The sequence below is a fragment of the Dromiciops gliroides genome, chromosome 1 (assembly GCF_019393635.1).
Source record: "Dromiciops gliroides isolate mDroGli1 chromosome 1, mDroGli1.pri, whole genome shotgun sequence".
NCBI lineage: Eukaryota > Metazoa > Chordata > Mammalia > Microbiotheria > Microbiotheriidae > Dromiciops > Dromiciops gliroides.
In genome coordinates this window covers 600663451-600686330 of record NC_057861.1, presented here as the reverse complement: position 1 = coordinate 600686330, position 22880 = coordinate 600663451, and the positions used below count along the sequence as shown (strand labels likewise).

At 39.5% G+C, this 22880-nt stretch overlaps 1 protein-coding gene across 1 annotated transcript in view; it reads left to right on the top strand.

Moving 5' to 3' along the window:
- The first annotated feature begins 264 nt into the window (after positions 1-264).
- Positions 265-22880, top strand: part of UNC13B (unc-13 homolog B) — a 353350-nt gene continuing 330734 nt past the window's right edge. Inside the window, exon 1 of the mRNA XM_044002642.1 lies at positions 265-557. Coding sequence (XP_043858577.1) covers positions 536-557 — 22 coding nt within the window. The 5' untranslated portion in view covers positions 265-535. The remainder of the gene's footprint in view (positions 558-22880) is intronic.

The window sequence follows — 22880 nt, the reverse complement described above, 5'->3', positions numbered from 1 at the left end:
CACGGAGAGCTAGAGTAAGAGCAAGACCCCGCCCCTGCCCTGCTAGTCCGGCCGCCTAGGGGGCGGGGCCGGGGCAGACCTCGGGCTCTGATTGGTTAGGGACAGGGCGGGTCGGGGAGTGGTGGCGGGGCCAGGACTCCACCCGGGCTCCGGAGCCCAGCCGGGAGAAGGGAGGAGGGAGGAAGAAAGGAGGAGGTGGGAAGGGGGGGAGGGTCGAGGTGAGGGTGAGAGCGCGCTTCGGCTGCTCCCGCCTCCCTCCGAGATGGCGCCGCGGCGGCTGCCCCCGCCCCTGCCCCTGTCCCTCCAGCCGGTGGTCGCTGCCGCCCGGAGCCCACTAAGCTCTTGAGGCGCGGGACCAGGCGGGGGTCGGTTCTCGGGGAGCAGCCGGCGCCGCCCGCTCGGGGCGGGAGCCATGAGGAGCGGCCAGAGCTGGAGCCGGGGAGCCGGAGGCGAGTGGTAGCGGTAGCGGCAGCGGCACCTGCTGAGGCGGAGGAGAAGCGGGGAGCGGCGGCTGCGCCCGCGCCTCTGCCGGACCATGTCTCTGCTCTGTGTGCGGGGTGAGTGAGTCCGGCACCCACACTCGCCTCCCTGCCCCCATCCAAACTCCGTGGGGCTTGGACTGTTAGCCCCCTACCTGGACCTCTGGGGTGCTGGGGTACGGTGACATCCGTTCCACCTGAGCTTCTGGGGAGCGGGCTGTTGTTAGAGACCACCACCCGGATCTTTGGGGTTTTGGGATACGATGACATCTAGATTCCCCTGCGCTCCTGGGAAAGCTGGGTTGTTGTAAGATTCTTTTTCCCCCACTTCCATCTGAATTCCTGAGGGAGCTGAGCGTCGGTTGCAAGACACCCCCCCCCCCATATGAACACCCTGCAGCAACTCGGTTATGATTATAAGATCGTTTCCATTTGAACACCTTGGGGAGCTAAGTTATTGTAAACCCACCCCTTCCCCAACATCTGAACTCCGACTCCCGACCCCCACCCTCATCCGAACTCTAGAGAAGTTGTAAGATTTCCTCCTTCTCCAACTCTTGGGGAGCAGGATTGCTTATAGAGTGGCCTCCCAAACTCTTAGGAAGCCAGGTTATGGTAGTTATTATATTCACTGAAGTTTATATACTACTTCAAAGTTTGCAAAGCGTATTACATAATTATTTTATTTAACCCTCACAACAGTCCTGTGTAGTGGGCACCACAGATCTTATCCCTGCATTACCGATGAGGAAACAGGTTCAGAGGTTAAGTGACTTGTCTGTCTAGTACATTTCAGAGGTGGGATTCAAATCCAGGCCTTCGTGATACTTGTGCTGTAGCCCCCTTTCCCCAACTCCACCCCCCCCCCCAATAATCAAACCACACCAAACCAAAAAAGGCTACATTAGTTCTAGTGGAGAAGTATTTTTCATTCTTCACTCCTGGAGAGTAAAAATGTTGTTTTTTCCTTTTAAACTCTTGTGGAGGACAGTTGTTAGTTATTGTCAAGTTTCCTGCCTATTCCAAGCTGCCCTACCATATATTATTGTTGGCTGGCTATATAGCAACATCTTTCTATGTCCTGCCTTTACTGGCCAGTGGTTGGTGGTCCTAGCCAGGTGGGTGGCTGAGTCACGGAGTGATTAGAAAATTGACAAGGCTCATTTTCCATCATTCCTGCCTCTACCTTGTCTTTCTCCTTTCTTCTTCCTCTACTTAGAGCTATTACCTTGAGTTTTACCTTTTTACAGTACTGCTGTTACTACAAGTGATGGAGTAGTATAGTCCAGTGGAAAGAGCTCTAGAGTCTTAAGTCAAAAGGAATGGTTCAAACGCATCTACCCGCTTATGTAGCCTTGGGCAAGTAACTTAATCTCAGGGCCTTAGTTTCCTCATTTGTAAAATGAGGAGGTTGAACTAGCTGACCTCTAAAGTTTGTCCTAGCTGTAAATATATGATTTCCCTTCCCTTCCCACCATTGTTTTTCTAGGTTTATATTCCATCTCTTTTCTCATTTCCTCTTCCTTTTGTAAGATTACAATCTAGATTACTCCCTTGTATGATTCGGTCAGGTGTGAAAGACTCTCTGTCCTTTCTGGGAAGAATGTAGGAAGGTCTGTTTTATCTTCACCCTCATTTAGAACAATTCAGGATATGAGGATCCCTGTTGTAATTTCACTCACTAGTGACCTTTGCTCTAATGGATGCAAATATTACGATGTAAAATGTGCTTGAAATCATCTAGGATATGATATTTTGTTTTAGGAGGTTATAGATCTGGTTGCTAAAATCAAGTTACTTGTTGCACCTGGTCTCATTTTACAACTAAAATTTGGAAAATTCATTGATAGCACTCATTGATTGGTAACTACTGATATAGCAAAGACCTTCTGATTTATTCTGTGTTCAGAACAAGGGGCAGATAAATGACTCGGTTGTATGAAATTTCCATTCTTTGTTCCTTCATGGGACCTCTTAGTGGAGTGCTCCATTGGAGAATTTTAGATTTAGTTTTACCATGTGTTCTACGAACACTAAAGTGTTGTTTTGCTACTCTTGATCCTGTCTCCCCTTTTGCGGGCAGATGGGAACTTCTCCCCTCCCCCTCTCTACTCTGCTCTCTCCCACAGGATTATTAAATCCCCATTAACCCAGTCCCCAAACTGGGCCGTGGCTATTTCTAGAGATTATGTAACACACTGAGCTTCCCCCCCCCCCTTTTTTCATTTTAAGGTTGATCTTTCATTGATGAGGATTTTACTTTTGGTTTCAGTGTTTGGTCCTCCCCTTCTTCCCCCCAATAACTGAGGATTCTTTGTTACAAACTGACTCTAAGTAACTAGGTTTGAGTAGAGAAGAACTTCTTAGTGCACCTTATTTCTCTTTATTTTTGTTAAGGACAACAGTGACAAAAAAACCCCTGGATAATTTGAATTAAGCTTACTCTCCTACAGTAATTATGTTGAAGGATACTACTTTAATTACATAAAGCAGCCTATGCCTAAAGTGATTATGTTACCAGAGATAGAAAGAGGTTGCTTCAATAGTAATCAAAGAATGATAAAGCAAGTTCTTATGATGGGACTATCTGGAAGAAACTTTCTTAAATCCTTTTAGACTTATGAGAACGGTTCTTGTTTAGATTTCAGCTTTCTTTGGTTCCTAATTAAAGTTGAGCAACTCACATGTGGAAATTCTACCTTCTAGAGCATTTCAGTCTATTGTCAGATTATTTCTTTGCCTCTGTTTTTGTATGTCTGGTTACAAACCTCTGTGTAAGAACCTTATATCACAAAAGATATTAGATTGTCAATCAAGTCACATTTGTATATAGCTATACAAATACAAATACAGATGAAATTCACATTTTGTGTGTGTTGTGTGTGGGGGGGGGCAATGAGGGTTAAGTGACACACAGCTAGTAAGTGTCAAGTGTCAGAGGTCCTCCTGAATTCAGGCAGCCTTACTTTATCCACTGTACCACCTAGCTGCCCCCTTGAAATACACAAATTTGTAACTAGAAAAAACTATACATCTATATTCAAATTAGAGCAGCTGTCTTTTAAGGAAAAGGTCACTTTGATGTGTTTCTTAAATGTCATGGAAAATGATTTTGGAATGGAGAATAAAACAAAATTTCTCTCACACCTTAATTATTGTATTTAATCTTTTTTTTTTTTGCTGGGCAATGAGGGTTTAGTGACTTGCCCAGGGTACACAGCTAGTAAGTGTCAAGTGTTTGAGGTCAATTTGAACTCAGGTTCTCCTGTATCCAGGGCTGGTGCTTTATGCACTGCACCACTAGCTGCCCCCCCCCCCATTGTATTTAATCTTGATGGGGATACAAAGGACAGGCACTATGATGTAGTGGCTTCCCTTGTTGGTCTTGGAGTCAGGAAGATTTGGTTTCAGATCCTACCTCTGTCACTACGTTGTGACTATGAGCAAATCATTAAACTTCTTTGAGCCCGTTTCCCCATTTATAAAATGAAGAGTTTGGACTATATGATCTCTTTCACCTCTAAGCCTATGCTCTGATAATGCTGTTGTTTGTCCTTCATTCTTGAAGATATAATCAGGATGAGATAGCCTGGGATGTTTGATGCAATTAGGGTTAAGTGACTTGCCCAGGGTCACACAGCTAGTAAGTGCCTGAGGTTAATTTGAACTCAGGTCCTCTTGACTCTAGGGCCAGTGCTTTATCCACTGCTTCACCTAGCTGCCCCTCTGATAATGCTATAAATGTTAAGTATGCCCCTAAAAGAAACCTTCTGTGGTGATATTATACAACCCAATTTCACTCAAATAACCTTGGAGGAGTAATAGTCAATACAAACAGTAGCTAATCTACTGCAGAAACTAATGGAAAGTATTATCATTGTTGGTGCATCAGTTTTTGCTCAAGTACCCCCTTTAGATTGAAAGATACAAGATTCCTTTCTCTTTCTACTCCACCCCAATTAAATCAGTCATAAAATCTTGTTGACTCTTCCTTCCATATAACTTCTGCCATCCTGATCCATCCCTCTGGCCCTGCCCCTGTATGCAAAAATGAATATAATAGGCTTCATTTAAAAATTTTTAATTTAATTTATGCAGGGCAATGAGGGTTAAGTGACTTGCCCAGGGCCACACAGCTAATAAGTGTCAAGTGTCTGAAGCTGGATTTGAACTCAGGTCTTCCTGAATCCAGGGCATCGAATGGGCTTCATTTTAACAAGAATTTTTATTGAGATAATTTGTATTTATTAATAATCTAAATTTTCCCATAACTCCTCACCCACCCACTTTCCCTCCCCAGAGTGCCATCCTACATGACAAAGAATTTTTTTAAAAGAAAAGCTACAATAAGCTTATAACAGCTCTTCTAGTCTTTCTCCAGTTCATTCTGCACATCTAATCTGAGACAAGCTATTTGTATACCTTAGCAAGGTTTGATAGTTGAGCTCCAGGGGGGGCAGCTAGATGGCACAGTGGATAAAGCACCAGCCTTGGATTCAGGAGGACCTGAGTTCAAATTCGGCCCTCAAACACTTGACACTTACTGTGTGACCCTGGGCAAGTCACTTAACCTTACTGCCCTTAAAAAAAGGGGGGGGGCAGCTGGGTGGCGCAGTGGATAGAGCACAGGCCCTGGAGTCAGGAGTACCTGAGTTCAAATCCGGCCTCAGACATTTAACACTTGCTAGCTGTGTGACCCTGGGCAAGTCACTTGACCCCAATTGCCTCACTAAAAAAAAAAAATTTAAAAAAGGGGGGGAAGAAAGTTGAGCTCCCCTACATTTTAAAAGTATGCCCAGTTCACTGTTTTTCCTGGAAAATTTGAGCATTCACTGTAATATATGTGACTCAACTGATCACAAAATAAATAACAGTCTGTCATGGAAATGAATTTTTGGGCACCCAAAATGTGCATTTATTAAAGTAAAATATGTAAAACCATGTTTTTATACTCTAGATAGCTGACTACCTTTCTTATAATTAGTCTTGTTTCTGTATCACCAGAATAAAATAAGATGCCACATTAATGGTAAAATTTCCTTGCTCAACCTTTAATAGCTACTCACAGAGCCAAAGTTTCTTAATCTTGGGTTCAATCTAGCCCTAAACTACCTCCCTAGTTTTGTTGCCCACAACTCTTCTAGGAATCCTTTTCTTTTCTTTTCTTTGCAGGGCAAGAGGGTTAAGTTACTTGCCTAGGGTCACACATCTAGTAAGTGTCAAGTGTCTGAGGCTGGATTTGAATTCAGGTCCTCTTGAATCCAGGGCTGGTGCTTTATTCACTGTGCCGCCTAGCTGCCCCTTTGCTTTGCTTTTATTGGCTATTCACTTTTTCTAAGCCTGTCTTTTTTTTTTTTTTTTTTTTTGGTGAGGCAATTAGGGGTTAAGTGACTTGCCAGGGTCACACAGCTAGTAAGTGTTAAGTGTCTAATGGCCGGATTTGAACTCAGGTACTCCTGACTCCAGGGCCAGTGCTCTATCCACTGTGCCACCTAGCTGCCCCCCAAGCCTGTCTTTTAATTGTTGACTTTAGACATTGCTTACATTATTCCCATAATGTGGAATCCTCTTTGAATTATTCCCCTTTATCCCAGTCCTAGCTATCCTTTAGGACAGTTTAAATCTTACCTTTACTATGTAGGCTTTTTCTGACTCCCTACAGCTCACTGTAATCTCTTCTTTCTCTGACTTCCAATAGAACTTATGTTTAGCTCAACTTACTTAACAATTAATCCTATACTCCTTTTGCTATACCTTATGTTGTTTTATACTATATAATCTCTGTGACAAGGACATTGGATGGACTGAATGAGGAGTCTCATGTTCAGTTTCTGGGTACCACATTTTAGGAGTGATTGTTGACAGATTAAAATATGCCATGAGAAGGGCAACTAGGATGATGGTCAAGGTTATGGAAACCATGGTATATAAGGGATAATTGGAGAAAGTAGAGATGTTTAGCCTGGAAAAGCAAAGAGAGTTAAGGGGACATGATAGCTATTTTTTTTTTAAGGGCAACGGGGGTTAAGTAACTTGCCCAGGGTCACACAGCTAGTAAGTGTCAAGTGTCTGAGGCCAGATTTGAACTCAGGTACTCCTAAATCCAGGGTCGGTGCTTTATCCACTGTGCCCACCTAGCCGCCCCCATGATAGCTATTTTGAAATATCTGAAGAGCTGTACCATGAAAAAGGAATTTGATTTATTTTATGTGGCTTCAAAAATTTCTGTGACAATAAATGAGTAGAAGTGCTAGGGAGCAGATTTCAGTTCAACATAAGATGTGTTTCTTAATATTTAGAGCTGTCAAAGAAGAAAAAAAAAAAGAATGGACTGCTTTCTGGACAGGGATTCATTGGAAATATTTAAGCAGAGTCTCTTCTAGAAAGGATTCTTGTTTTTGGTGGAAGGTTGATTAGGTGATCTCCAAAGTCCTTTCCAACTTTGAATCTAAGATTCTATTTAACTCTTGTAAATTAACTGTTCATGTGTAGTCTCCCCAACAAAATTATAAGGTCTTTGCGTGCAGAAACTTTTGTCTTACATGCCCTTGTTTAGTTTCCTGAGCTAAATTATCAAGTCTTCATGGCAGGGACCATTGTCTTACATGGCTTTGTCTTATCTCCACAGTGTCTAGCAAAATAAGACCTATTCAATAAATTTATTGTTTTGATTCTATGTGGTTTAAATGGTGAATTTAACTCACTGTGATGTGACCTGACTGAAAATAAGATATTTCATATTCAGGACCTTTCAGATACCATTCTTACTTGGGCTTTACTAGTTAATTCTCCTATTTGTTGCATGATGTGGCACAGTAATGACTCTGCTTTCTAAAAACTATACTAGTTCTGGCTGGTTCTGTCAGTTATGTTCAGAGCTGCTCATTACTTGAAGCTTATGAGAGCTACTAGTAGATCTGTTGAGGCCGAAGATGATATTTTTGTACTGTGGACCAATACATTTATTCTAGACTTGGAGTTTTCAGGTCATTATTGCTATATAGAGTTGGGAGATTATGTGGAAGGAGATCTTCCTATCTCCAGTCAAGTTGAAACCTATACTCATGTCTTCTTTGCTCACCTTCCTCAAACTTCATATATGGTCTGTGCCCAGTGCTGTCTCTACCAATGACTACTTACTTTTAAGTTAGGTAAGCCTTTGTCTATTAACATACTCAACCGTTGCTGATATAGTTTGAAATCTGAAGAAATTTGGGTCCTTGTGAGAAGTCAGAAAATGACAAAAGATGGGAATAGTCAACGTTGGAGGGATTGTGGGAAGATGCATACACTAGTGCATTGTGTTGAAGCTTTGAATGAATACGACCATTTTGGAAAGCAATTTCGGAATGATGCAGATAAGGTGAGTAAATGCCTGTGCCCTTTGACCCACAGATTCCTCTCTTCAAAATATCCTTGTAATGTATATGCTTTGACTCTTTGAGGGGGAGGAAAGATACAGGAGGAAATTTAGGTGATGTAAAAAAAACAAATGATATGAAATAAAATTATTTTTTAAAAAAGAAGTCATATAAGTAAGTGAAAGCTTTGATATGGAATGTTCTTTTTTCATCAATTTCTAAGTTGTTATGGAAAATCTTAAACAGAACCTGCACAAATTATGGTAGATGTAACTATTTTATTTTTATCTATTTGGAGAATTCCCATTTTCCCGTTCTGTAATTGTTGTGAAACATTGAAGTTGGATCTGTGACTTTAAAGATTAGTGACATCTTCAGCAAGAAAGATTTGAATTCTCACTGTTGGAGGAGTTAATGAGGATAAGTTATTGTGTCTGATAAAGTACGTGTTAAGAAGGAGAATAGGAACCAGAGCTGAGGAATCAGTACCCACTGTAATCAGGATGCAGATGCTACTGCTGCCCAGAAGTGAGACTGCATTATCTGAGTTTGCAGTGGGGGAGACAGTACCCATGTTTGTTAGCCCATAGTTCTTTGAAGCATTGAGTGAGTATCCCTGGTCTTTGAGCATAAGCACTATCCCTGAGGGACCTCATCTAATCCTCTATACTTGTGCTAGTGTTGGGCCTGGAAACACCCACAACCATCCAGGACTGACTCTGGAACCTGTTAGAGTCATTGGTTTGATCATAGATATAAAGGAGACATTATGGTAATATATTGTTACTTTCAATCTTGTTACTTAATAATGAATTGCAGAATTGTAGCTTATTTGTATAGAATAAATGAAACCTGTTAAAGTAAGTATCTCAGTTGTATTGATAATGATTTGTTACAGCAAGACAGTACAATGGAGCCACTGTCTTTGGGTAAGGGAATGAAAGTAAATAATGCCTGCTGTGTTAAGCACTAAGGGTCCAAATACCATGAGTGAAACAATCTCTCCTGGCAAGGAACTCTATTTGTGTTGTGCTGTGACTAGTCAGCTTAGAAGCTGAAGTCTTAAAAAAAATAGCCATCCATTAAAAATGCCTATGTATCGTAATTAGGCCTTTTTGAGTGCCCCATTGTCCTTGCTTGCTTGTTCCCTTGTTGAAGGATTCCAGATGGGTGCAGGTGAGGGGGGTACTTTGCTATTGTCAGAGTGTTCACAGAGCAACATGACAAGGCAGACTATGAGGCATCCTACCTAACACTTGAACATCCTTGGAGGCCAGAAACAACTCCATTGACTACACTATCAGTAGTTCTTTGGGTGGTTTCATCTCTCCTACAAGATTGTTCATTTGTCCAAGAATTCTTACGTGAGAAGTTGGTGAATGAATAATATGTTTCACAGCCTAGGTTGATGCATTGTGAATAATTTTGTGGAACTGGCCTAGGTAATTTGAACCAAATTAAATTATTTCAGCATTTTCTTTAAGAATAAGGAGTGCTTAGGGCCTTAGAACCTCCAGTGTTCTCCAGCTTGGGGGATAAGCCTCTTTTTAGAGGCTGTTTCCCTGTTGTAGAGCTACAAATTTAAGGCCTCCAAGAGTCACCCTGATAGTTAATGGGACTGGGGCAGCTAGATGGTGAAGTGGATAAAGCACCAGTCTTGGATTCAGGGAGAACCTGAGTTCAAATCCGACCTCAGACACTTGACACTTACTAGCTGTGTGACCTTGGTCAAGTCACTTAACCCTCATTGCCCTGCAAAAGAAAGTTAATGGGACTTCCTACAGTGAGATAATTACTATATTGAGTATTCCTTTTTTTTTTTTGGAGGGGGGGGTGAGGCAATGGGGTTAAGTGACTTGCCCAGGGTCACACAGCTAGTAAGTGTCAAGTGTCTGAGGTTGGATTTGAACTCAGGTCCCTCCTGAATCCAGGGCTGGTGCTTTATCGACTGTGCCACCTAGCTGCTCCTAATATTGAATCTTCTTAGTTGGAAGGTAAGAAGGTTTGGGAGGAGGGCAGTCTCCAGAACTGTTGCTCAGACCTCCTCAGAGGAGGAAAAATAATAACCAGTGAGTACACATGAAATAAATATACCCTTTTTGTTTTAATCCGAGAAGACAATTAAATGATTGGGTATTAAGTAGGCAAATTAAGGAAGAATGGTACTATATAAAAGCATGGTAGTTTTTTGCTGTTATGTTTAAAGGAATTGAAATTACTTAACCAGAAGAAGAGAAAGCTGAGGGATAATTAAAACTTTTAATCAGTCTTGCAGAAACACAGAAAATATACCAGCCTGTCAGTTTTTAAAACCAGTCTATACCTCAGTGAATATTCAATGGTAATTGATCCAAACAGACTAACAACAAACCTTTTTATTATTGATTATCTGGAATGCTTGGTAAGCAAATTTACTTGTGATAATTTATGCTAGGTCTGTAGGAGTATATGCGTTACACTGTAATGAAATAACTCTTCCTATATTGTTGAAGATTATATGGGATTATTTCTGTATGTTTACTATATGTGTGACATTATAAACTTGCAAGATGTTCAGGGTGAGGTGAGTTGGATGGGAGGGGTGTGGGTAACATGGGGCTATAAACCATGACTCATCATTTGAACTTGGGAAAGCAGTGGTACAAGCAAGGAATCGGTGAAGATGTGAAATGTCAAATTGAACTTGGTGTGTGTCAGTCTGGGTTATCTTTGCAAATGTTTAGGACTCGTGGTATTTAGAAGCATTTACTATGGAAGTGGAGCCAGAAGGGACACTAGCTTGAAAGCATAAAGGAGCTGGGAGTCAGGCTGGAAATATTGGGAGACTAACCTGATTGGAGCAGTGATTTTCTATTGAGGAGTAATGGGAAGTAGGATTAGACAAGTGATATAGTACCAAATTATGAGTTCCCTTAATGACAGAATAAGAAGTTGGGATTTGGTCTCATAGACAGAGAAAAATCATTATAGAATTTTGAACACTTAATTTATTTGATGAAAACATGTTTTTAGAAAGATTGGTTTGTCCCCAGGATGGGTAAGATATATCAGTCTGTTAATAAGTAATTGGAAAGGAAGTGGACCAATCACTTAGTAAAACATGCCAACTGCTCCACTGGAACCCACAAAATGTAAAAAGACTTAGGGAGGAAAGGCTTCTAGGAATATGTTTAGAACTTCTCTGGAGAAATTGTGGGAAAGGCACGGCAAGAATTGCACAGGATGAGTACATTGTGATCTATTCCAGTGGATGGAGTACCCACTTTGACAGACTATAGATTCACTGAGGTAACAATGTGTTGGTACTAGCATACAAACCAGATTAGAACTGAGGAGAAACTGGAAAGCCCTAAAATTTTTAGTAGAAGAGATTTAGAGTAGACCTGAACTAAGTCTGATGGTGAGCACTGAAAGTGATTACAAAAGGAAGCTTTCCAAGAGACTAAAAAACAACAACAATACAACAAGATTTATGCCCTTCTGCCTCAAATAGTTAAATGAAGCCTGTCTAGACAAAGGAGTAGTAGATGAGATCATTGGCTCCTTGAGATATTCCATCTTAGGTTTCTGTGAATCTGTTCTGTGGTTGTCTAGGAGTATAGTGGAGGCATGTGGATAAAATATTGTATTCAATTCAATCAATAAATATTTCTTTTTGATCATTCACTTTTCTGTTTGTCTTTGTGCCAAGTAAAATTTTATTTCCCTGTAGGCTATTACTTCTTGTTGTTTGCCTTCATTCTTGAAGAGAAAGACTTGCTTTACTCAAAATATGAGGGTGACCTATAGGACCAAAGGGAAAAGAGGCATTTTTTTTTTTGGTGTGGGGCAATGAGGGTTAAGTGACTTGCCCAGGGTCACACAGCTAGTAAGTGTCAAGTGTCTGAGGCCAGATTTGAACTCAGGTTCTCCTGAATGCAGGGCTGGTGCTTTATCCACTGCTCCACCTAGCTGCCCCCGAGAAGAGGCATCTTGTACAGAGTGGAAGTCTGGGTTTTGTTTTGGTTTTCTTTGTTCTTTCCTTAGCAAGAACCCAGCTTCAATTTTTTCCAGTGATGATGGAATTAGGACTCTGTTTTCCACTTGGTGTTTATATGTAAAGAATTTAAAATGGGGTGGGGGGGAGGGAAGAGAATAAGCATTTATTGAGCACCTACTATGTGCTAGGTTCTGTGCTAAGTGCTTTATAAATATTATCTCATTTCATCCTTACAGTAACCCTATGGTACACTAATACACTGTTGGTGGAGTTATGAACTGATCCAACCATTCTGGAGAACAATTTGGAACCATGCCCAAAGGGCTATAAAATTGCATACTCTTTGACCCAGCAATACCACTATTAGGTCTGTAACCCAGAGAGAGTAAAGAAAAAGAAAAAGGACCTGTGTGTACAAAAATATTTATAGCAGCTTTGTGTGTGTGTGTGTGTGTGTGTTGGAAAAGAATTGGAAACTGAGGGACACCAATAGGTGAAGTGAGCAGAACTAGAAGAGCAGTCTATACAGTACCAGCAACAATTGTAAGATAATCAGTTATGAAAGACTTAGTTACCGAGCATTATAATGATACAGTGATATGCCACAGCTCCAAAGGACTCATGATGTAAAGTGCTATCTACCTCCAGATGGAGAGCTGATGGACTCAGAGTGCAGACTGAAGCATATTTTTTTCCTTTTCTTCTTATTTCTCTTGCTTGCCCCTTTCTACCCAACATAGCTAATGTGGACATGTTTGCATGTCTGTGTATAATGGGTATCTTTTTTTTTGCAAGGCAATGAGGGTTAAGTGACTTGCCCAGGGTCACACAGCTAGTAAGTGTCAAGTGTCTGAGGCCGGATTTTGAACTCAAGTCTCCTGAATCCAGGGCCTGGTGATTTATGCACTGCTCCACCTAGCTGCCCCTGGGTATCTTTTTTTTTTTATGCTTCTCAGTGTATAGGGAAGAGGCAGAAGGAGGGAGAGAATTTGGAACTGAAAACTAAAACAGTACAACCACCCTATGAGGTAGGTGATATCATCCCCATTTTACAGTTAAGGCAGACAAATTAAATGACTTGTCCAGGGTCACACAGCTAGTAAGTCCTGGAGGCCAAATTTGAAATTGGATCCTGCACTTGATCCACTGCACCCATATAGAATGTGAATAGGGGAAAATGTTACAAGGAATTAAATTTCCAGAATAAAAGAAAATCTATTTTTCATCTTTCTGTGGCTGTTTTTATTCATTTTTGCATATTAAGGACATGTTGGAGGCTATAGAGACCAGATGTATTATAGATTTTGTTGTGTTATTAGTGTTCTCTGCAACTGTTTGCCTTATTAATTTCTTAGTGTTTAATTGTAAGTGATGAAGGGATGATAGTAGGTAGAGGCCAGCGAAGATGATCTGCCTAGCAACTAGGGAAAGGGTGGAGAGCAGAAGATGTAAGAAGATAATTCAAGCAAAAGTGAAGTGGGACAAAGGTGAGCAAATGATTTAACTGGTTTATAAATTATTTCTATATTAAATGTGAGCTAGGGTCCAGATATTTTGACTTTGAAAAGGAGATGAGCTAGAGAAAGAAAATGCTGTTTTTTAAGTTATGATAGATAAATATATTATGCGGACCATATAGAAAACAGGCTCAGTGTGTCCTTTCCCTCATTGCAGAAGTGGGGCAATATGGGTGTGGAATATTGCATATATAGTCAGACTTGGTCCATATTGGTTTTGAAGAAGCATTTTTCTTTCTCCTTTTAAAATCTATAATCCAAAAGTAGATCATATATTTGGAGATGTGAGATAAAAACAAGAAAGCATCAAAATGAAGAAAATAGGTGCAATTCTACTGCTTTTGTTAAGGATGTTAGAATGCCTACTCCAATTCAATAATAACTAAGATTAATGTGGGATGGGAGTAAATGAAATCTTGACAAATGAGTTAAGGTGTATCTTGACTTTTCAAAGGCCTCACCCAGCTTCTGGACAAATCTCTGGCCAATAAGAAAAAGTAAATACTGTTCATTGATTTATAGACTAGAAAATTGCTGTAGGACCCACAAAATATTACAAGTACTAAACTAAGCAGTGTGGTATAATGGAAATTGGAATCTTTCCACTGCACAGTCCACTTCCTCTGAGCTTCTGTTTTCTTATCTATAAATGGTGATAATACTTACCTCACCCCACCCAGATTATTATGAATATTATATTAGATAATGGATGAGAAAGTGCTTTGTGAAAAAACATATACACATATAAAGCAATATTATTATAGACAATAACTGATAATAATTTAAGTATGGTAATACACAGAACTTCTTTTGAGAGAAAAGTTAGATATTAAGTTAATAAGATTTCCCACTTGGTTCTATATGAATAAGGGCTAACTCATCATTTGGAACTTGGGGGAAGTAGTAGCACCAGCTGGGGAGTTGGGAAAAGCGTAGGACCAGGTCAGATTTCAGTGATGTGTGCCAAATTCTGTGTGGCTTTTTGATGCTTTATTGAGCTTTATATTAGGAATTTATAGGAAATGATTTTCTAGAAGCTAGAGATTGACTGTCATGTAGCCTTGCGAGCTAACATTTTATTAACATCTGTTTCTTACTTTGCATTCTTTCATTGCGTTGTAAGCAGGTTGTATTGCATTATGCAGGAGATTTTGTTCCCTAATTGCTACATTTGTGTATATCTTCTCTCTCCAAATGAAATGTAAGGTCTTTAAAAGTCTCTTTCTTTTAATTTTTATTTTACTCCTTCTAGTATCCAGTGCAGTGCTTTTTGCAGAGGAGGCACTCACAAATGCTTCCTGAATAGGTAAATCACATGGTGAACAAGATGAATACAGGCTGGGCAAAGTTATGAAAGAGCCCAAGTGAGTCTATAGGATTCACAGCTTCCCATCTCTGCATTTTCTTTACCATCCTCTACCTCACTTTTAGTCACTTCTTTCACTTATTGTTTTTAAAGCACTTCACAAGCCTCAACACAAATAAATGTTGTTATTGTTATATATTATTATTATTCTCCATTAAGACCCAATCACAGGAAGGGAACTGACAAACTCACCCTAAGGTATACATCTTTCAGTGGTATTTGTATTTAACCAAAAGTCTTATGCTAAATAAATTGATCTCCTACTATAGAATCTCAGGCAATAATGAGATGAGTAGAGAGATGGGTGTGTGTATATGTCTCTTCAGCAGCTTGAAACCATATTGCTAAACTGTTGTTTACTTTACCTACATGTAAGGCCAGTCTTTTTATCTTAGACTCATAGGATTTCAAACTATAAGGTTCATCTAATTCATTTCCTAATTTTATATATGAAGAAACTGAAGCTGAGAAAGACTAAGTGACTTTTCTATAGTCATATAAGTAGGAAGTGACAGAAATAGTATTTGAATCTATGCTTTATGATTCATATCCAGTGTTCTTGTCACTATATGATAGTTGCCTCTGTGGAATAGACTTATTCCTTAATTTCAGTTCACATTAGGCAATACTCTTCCTTCTGTCAAGAGCCCTGGGCTGGTTTCTTGGTTTCCTTTTTAATGGAAATCTCCCTTTACTTCCTTCTTCCTTTCCCCCTCCCAAAAAGCCCATTCTGGATTCTGTTCTCTTATGGTGACTTTCTTGTGGTAGCTTGGCATTAAGCCTTCCAGAATTGATCAGCCTTTCAGATCTCATTCCAGTGACTTTACTCTCCTTATTTTCTTAAGAGCAAATCATACTTGCCTCTCTCTCTTGCAGCATCAGTTTCCTTTTGGGGATAGATCTCTGACTCTAGACTCTCTTCCCCTGGGGAAGTGTAGGCTCCTGTATTTTTGTTTGTGGCTTCATATATGTAATCACATTGCTCTCCTCAATTAAGGTAAACTTTTTCTTGAACTATAACTAAGAATTCAAAGCTACCTATGTGGCTTATTTTCTTGTGGTATGGATTCTAACATGAAGCCAGAGTTACAGTTTATAGGACTCAGAGTCAAAGTTGACAGTTTTATGAGAAATTAACCAGTATTTTAAATGTACTACTTGTGTTCTTCCCTTCAGTTTAATATCAGTCAGACAAAAACGAGGTATTTAAAGAACAAAAGCAAGAAAGATTATAAGCTTCAGTTTCAGTTTGGATAGGATCCTAAACTTTAGTTTTCTATCCATACTTGGGGAATGTTTTCTCAAGATTGCTGTAGCTCTCAAAAGTCTAGGAGAGCAATCTTCAGGTGGGATTGAGCTACACAGGTGATAGAATGGTTCATGTCTGTGTGTTGGTAGCAAATGTGTTTGTTGTTTGTACGTTACTAGAACTCAGGATCATTGATCTATAACTAGAAGTCCCTTGGAAGCCATCCTGTCCCCCCCCTGTCATTTTGTAGATGAGGAAGCTGAGGCTCTGGGAAATTAAAGGACATGCTCAAAGTCATACTGGTAGTATCAGAGAAGGATTTGAACTCAGGTCATCTGACTTCAAAGTCCCATGTACCATGTGGGATTTTATGTATAAATTAATTTGGCTTTGTGTGTATTTGTGTTTTTTCCCCCCAGTCACCTCATATAGGATCAAAAGATCATGGATTTGGACTAGATTAGAGCAGGATTCAAACCCAGGTCTCTGACTTCAAACAGGACCTTTTCCACTATTTCACTCTGCTACCAATCATGGAGTATCCCACACTTTTCCTCCTAGTCTCCCTTCCATCGATTAGACATTATAGGTTCAGGAAATGCAGACTCATTTTAATATCTTGGGCTATTCATTAAAGTATCTTTTAGAGCCAAATATAAACATTTTTACAGAACTCCATGCTTATGACTTTTCTCTATTGGAGTGGATAATCACAACTTCACAAAATCTCATTAAATGGGATGTCTTAGGCCATCTAGTCCAGGGTTTCTTAAACTTTTTCCATTCACAACTCTTTTTTTGCCCAAGAGATTTTTACACGACCCCAGGTATGTAGGTATATAAAATAGGTATACATAACCTTTTACTGTTGCCAATTTTTTCTCAACCCTCCACATTCAGTTACATGACCCCATATGGGTCACAGCCCACAGTTTGAGAAACTAGGATCTAGTCCAACTGATTACTTGAACAACCATTTATTTCCCCTAAAACATACCTGACAAATGGCTGATTATTCAGCCTTAGCTTGAAGATCTCATATGAACAGGAGCCCACTACCTCCAAAGGCAGTCCGGTCTGCTCTTGGAGAGGTTTAATTATTAGGAAGTTTTTCTTCATATTGAGCCAAAATCTGCCTCTCTGTAACTTCCACCCATTGTTCCTAGTTCTGCTTTCTGCAGCCAAGCCAAACAAGCCTGATCCTTCTTCCACATGATAGCCCTTCAAATAAATACATAAAGAGAGCAGCAATCCCCCCTCTCCTGGCTTGAGCTCAAAGACCCTTTACCATCCTGGTCATTCTTCTCTGGATACCCTCCAAGTTATTAATGTCTTTCCTGAACCAAATACTGCCCAGGACAGAACACTGGGAAATGAATTATTATCTCCCTTGTTATAGACACTATGGCTCCCTCAAGATCATTTTAGCTTTGTTGGGTGCAGTGTCATGAAACTCAGATCTTTTTTTGGATAAATTGCTTTCTATTTTTCTTTTTGGCCATATTTTGTATTCATGGAGATTTTTTGGAACCTATGTTGAAACCAGTTACATTTCTTATTCAATTCAACCCCAAATCAGAGCACCTGATTTTAAATTCTAGTTCTAGCACTTACTCCCTACATAAGTCATGCTCAGTTACATTCTAGATATCTTTAAAATAAATGGAGTGGACAACATTGTTGAGCTTCTCTTTTAGTCCGTGAACTTTATGACCCTATTTTAAAAAAACTTTTTTTCCCCCTGGGGCAATGGGGGTTAAGTGACTTGCCCAGGGTCACACAGCTAGTATGTGTCAAGAGGCTGGATTTGAACTCAGGTCCTCCTGAAGCCAGGGCTGGTACTTTAACCACTGTGCCACCTAGCTGCCCCCCTTTTTAAACTTTATTAATGAAAAACTACGTGGACCATGACAAAATCATTGCAAATTTCAAATTGACATAGTCTTTTTTTTTTTTTTTTTTGGTGAGGCAATTGGGGTTAAGTGACTTGCCCAGGGTCACACAGCTAGTAAGTGTTAAGTGTCTGAGGCCGAATTTGAACTCAGGTCCTCCTGACTCCAGGGCGGGTGCTCTATCCACTGCGCCACCTAGCTGCCCCAAATTGACATAGTCTTAATGAATAATGTTTGTTTTTATTAATAATGAGATTTTTATTCATCAAAAAAGTTATGATATGAAGAAATACAAACCCCCCTTTTTTCTTACAGGCAATGGGATATATAGTATGAAAAATGCATGAATTTGATAGTTACTACAGAGATATAAAGGTAGAAGAGGATGAGAGATGGGAAGCAAGGTAAAAGTATCAAGAACCTTGAATACAAGACCCAGGAAGTTTAGATTTAATTTGAAAAAGACTTGAGTAATTATAATTCTTTGTAAAGGAAGATTATTTTAGAGGTGGCAATTAGAACTGAGAGGCAGTGTGTGGAAGTTGGAGTCTGGAAAAATTGGGTTAAAATCATTATTCTGATACTTATTAGCTGTGTGACTCTGGGCAAGTCACTTAACTTTTTTGTGTCTCAAGCAACTTCCTAGTACTTATTTACTAAGTCATAAACTAGTTCTTTTTTAAATCATAAAAGTATTTTACTATTTTCCAGCTACATGTAAAGTTAGTTTTCAACATTTGTTTTCATAAGATTTTTAATTCCAAATTTTTCTCTCTCTCTCCCTTCCCTCCCCCTTCCCAAGACAGAAAGCAATCTGATATAGGTTATATATGTACAATAACATTAAGCATATTTCTGCATTAGTCATGTTGTAAAAGAAGAATCAGAATAAAAGGCAAAACCCTCAAAAAAGAAAAAACAAAAACAAAAGTAGAAACATGGTTCAATCTGCATTCAGAATCCACAGTTCTTTTTTCTGGATGTGGAGAACATTTTCCATCTGAGTTCTTTGGAATTGTCTTGAATCATTGCATTGCTGAGAAGAGCCAAGTCTATCACAGTTGATCATCATACAATGTTGCTGTTACTATGTACAAAGTTCTACTGGTTCTGCTCACTTCACTCAGCAATCAGTCCACTTCAGTCTTTCCTGGTTTTTCTGAAATCTGCCTGCTCATAATTTCTTACAGCACAGTAGTATTCCATTAAATTCATATATCACAACTTGTTCAGCCATTCCCAAATTGATGGGCATTCCATTAATTTCCAATTCTTTGCTGTCACAAAAAGAGCTGCTGTAAATATTTTTGTACATGTGGTCCTTTTCCCTTTTTTATAATCTCTTTGGGATACAGACCTAGGTAGTGGTATTATTGGGTCAAAGGGTATGCACAGTCCCATAGTCTTTTGGGCATAGTTCCAAATTGCTCTCCAGAATGGTTAGATTAGTTCACAACTCCACCAACAATGCATTAGTGTTCCAATTTCTCCACAATTTCTCCAACATTTATTATTTTCCTTTTTTGTCATATTAGCCAATCTGATAGGTGTGAGGTGGTACCTCTGAGTTGTTTTGATTTATATTTCTCTAATCAATAGTGATTTAGATCATTTTTTCATATGGCAATAGATAGCTTTGATTTCTTCACCTAAAAAGTGCCTGTTAGATCCTTTGACAATTTCTCAATTGGGGAATGACTTACATTGTTATAAATTTGATTTAGTTCCCTATATATTTTAGAAATGAGCCCTTTTTCAGAAACACTCGCTGTAAAAATTGTTTCCCAGCTTTCTGCTTCCCTTCTAATTTTGACTGCATTGCTTCTGATAAACTAGTTCTAAGGATAGCTAGGTGGCACAGTGGATAGAGTGCTGAACCTAGAGTCAGAAGACTCATCTTCCCCACGTTCAAATCTCGTCTCAGCCACTTACTAGCTGTGTGACCCTGGACAAGTCACTTCACCATGTTTGCCTCAGTTTCCTCATCTGTATATGTGCTGGAGAGGGAAATGGCAAACTGCTCCAGGATCTCTGCCAAGAAAATCCCAAATAGGGGCACAAAAATGGATACACTGAAAAGGACAAGCAACGATAGACTAGTTGTGATTTGCTTTCATAGAAGTTTGCTGTGCTGAGGAAATCACAGATCATTGGGGTAATGTAGTCTTTGATCATTTAAACAGACTGTGGGCAAGGTTAGAATAGTGAAGGCAAATCGATGGTTCTGAAAGTTTGTTGTCTTAAGAAATACATAAGAATTACAGGTACAACAGGTATCTCCAGGTTAGACTGTTGAGGAAGTATTTGCAGGGTGAAAGAGACGGCTTGCCTAAAGCTCCAGATATTTTCATTGGTGGTGCAGGTTGGGACAGTTTTATTCTTTGTGAAGTGTACCATTATATTAAAATGATTTATTTGTAGGTTACATTGACATATCCAACTAATGTATCGTCAGACTCAAGGTCACCTTCTATGTGATTGATTCCTTTTACTCATGATATTCTAATTTATGTAACACCCCCTCACCACCTTCACTCCTCTAACTCACATGGCACTGGTATATTTGGTCCCCAGAGGGGATTTTCAGGGTAATCCTATGGGTGGTTTTCATAAACCCCCATTGGTGTGATTCCCCTTTACAATTAGCTAGCTAAACTCAATTAGCTTTTCAGAAAGGTATTTACTGAAACAACATAACAAGAATAATAGTTATAAAATATATTCCCCTATACCTGGGGTACATTCTTCCATAAATACACAGAATATGTGAGGGAAGAGTGGGCATGAACTTAAAGTAATATAGTAGTTGGGCACTGGTATAAGAAAACCAAGGCAGTTTACAACTTTTGGAAGAGTAGGAACTCACTGACTATTCTCTATCAGGAGAGTCCTCCTGAAGTTTATTGTGTGTTCTCATGTTGCTGATGGTTGAATAACTGTGCTACTCCACTGGGTGACTCCTTGAAAGTACTGGCTACTTCCAGACCGGACAAGGCATGCCATTTGGCTGTTGGGATACTGCCAGACTGATGGGGCAGATAATTCAGCCACTGTACTCTTCTTGGGGCAGGATATATCTGATAGGTTAATATGTTGGACTTCCTGAACTCACTCTTTGATGGACATCTACAGCCTTCACTATGTTTAGTCTCTGGCTTGGCTGAGTGTTACTGTGTGTGCTCCATTCAATTAGAGTGTTACAGTGTTCTTTTCACCTGGTCCGATAGAGTACTCTTTTACCAAGAGCAATGACCTTTAGTTTAGGATTGGCAGAAACCTCTGCAGGACCTTGGCTCTGAGGCTTGCCACTTCTTGGAAAGGAAGTCTCTTGTTCCAGAATCTTTTTTGGTTTTGAGCAAGTTCTCTCACAGAGGCAGTCTATCTTTTCTGATGGTGACCCATCACTTAAACTTCCAAGATTCCTGTTTAGGTCTTATTCAAATGAGTGTATGGGGACAAAAATATTAAGACAGTTTGTACTCTTGAGTAAGTTATTTGTTTTATTGGTTGCTTTTTATATACAGTTGAGCTATTCCAGCCTTGTTTCTTTCTTTCTTTCTTTCTTTTTTTTTTTTTGGTGAGGCAGTTGGGGTTAAGTGACTTGCCTAGGGTTACACAGCTAGTAAGTGTCAAGTGTCTGAGGCTGGATTTGAACTCAGGTCCTCCTGACTCCAGGGCTGATGCTCTATCCACTGCACCACCTAGCTGCCCCTCGTATCTTTCTAAGGTGTAGAATGCTTATTTTATATCTGAAAGTCTTCCCTTTTACCGTCTGTTTTTGAATGTTCATACACACACTTGCTTTCCTTGATAGAAAGTAAGCTCTTTAAGTCTTTGAAGTGAGGGACATTTTTGCTTTTGTCTTTGTATCCCCAGCATCTAGAACCATGCCCAGAAAATAGTAAGCATTTAATAAATGCATTTTGAATGGCTGAATATTTAAGTAGGCTTATAGATAGGCTGGTAAAGGCAATGGCAACATTTAGTTCATTTTAGGTTTTGGAGGATGCATGGTGAAGGAGTTGGAAAACATGAGTTGAAAAGTCAGGTGAGCCAAGAGTAGGGAAGAGCTTAAATGACCAAACCACTGAAAAAGTTACAGTGACTTTGATGGAAGTGAGAATATCAGATTACTTAGAAGGTAGCACAGGTGATTTTATAATCTGGCATATTTTCTGAGATATGCACTGAAGGTTATTAATCTCTGGTCTACAAGCAGTGAAACTTTTGGTAACACCTTAAGAACAAACTAAAATTTAAAGATAATTCTATTGGCTACGTTATACTTTTCAAAGGCTTTCATATGCAATTAAATCATGTGATCCTTCAAAATTGTAAGAAGCCTTGAAAGGATTGTGTAATTAAAAAAAAAATTTATATACTCAGAACATTTCTGTGTCATGTTGCTCTCTGGAAGTCTGGAGAAGCCTCTGGACTCCTCAGAATAATGTTGTTGTTGGTTTTTTTTTGGGGGGGGAGGGCAGGGCAATGAGGGTTAAGTGACTTGCCCAGGGTCACACAGCCAGTAAGTGTCAAGTGTTTGAGGCTGGATTTCAACTCAGGCCCTCCTGAATCCAGGGCTGGTGCTTTATCCACTGCACCACCTAGCTGCCCCCAGAATGATGTTTTTAAATGCATAAAATAAAAAATGAAATTACAAAGGAAATAAGTTATATTCAAATGAGGATGCAATTTTTCCCCATCCAAGGTCATAGACCTCTAAAATTCATCCATGGCCACAGGTTAAGAACCTCTAACCTAAAATAAAGGTCTACACATAAAGGATACTTAATAAGTATTTGTTAAATTGAATTGATCTTTCTGCCAATTCTAGAAAGTAAAGAAGGTCTTTATCATACCCAGTTGATACTTATTACCTGTAGCATTAATTTGATACTTAAATATTTTCCATTTATAAAAATTTTGGACCTGTGATTTTTCTTTAATTTTTTACTGATATCTTTCATTTTTGTATCACTTTCATTTGCAAACATATAGCCTTCCTCCTCAACCAGGAAGTCATCCATTGTATAAAAG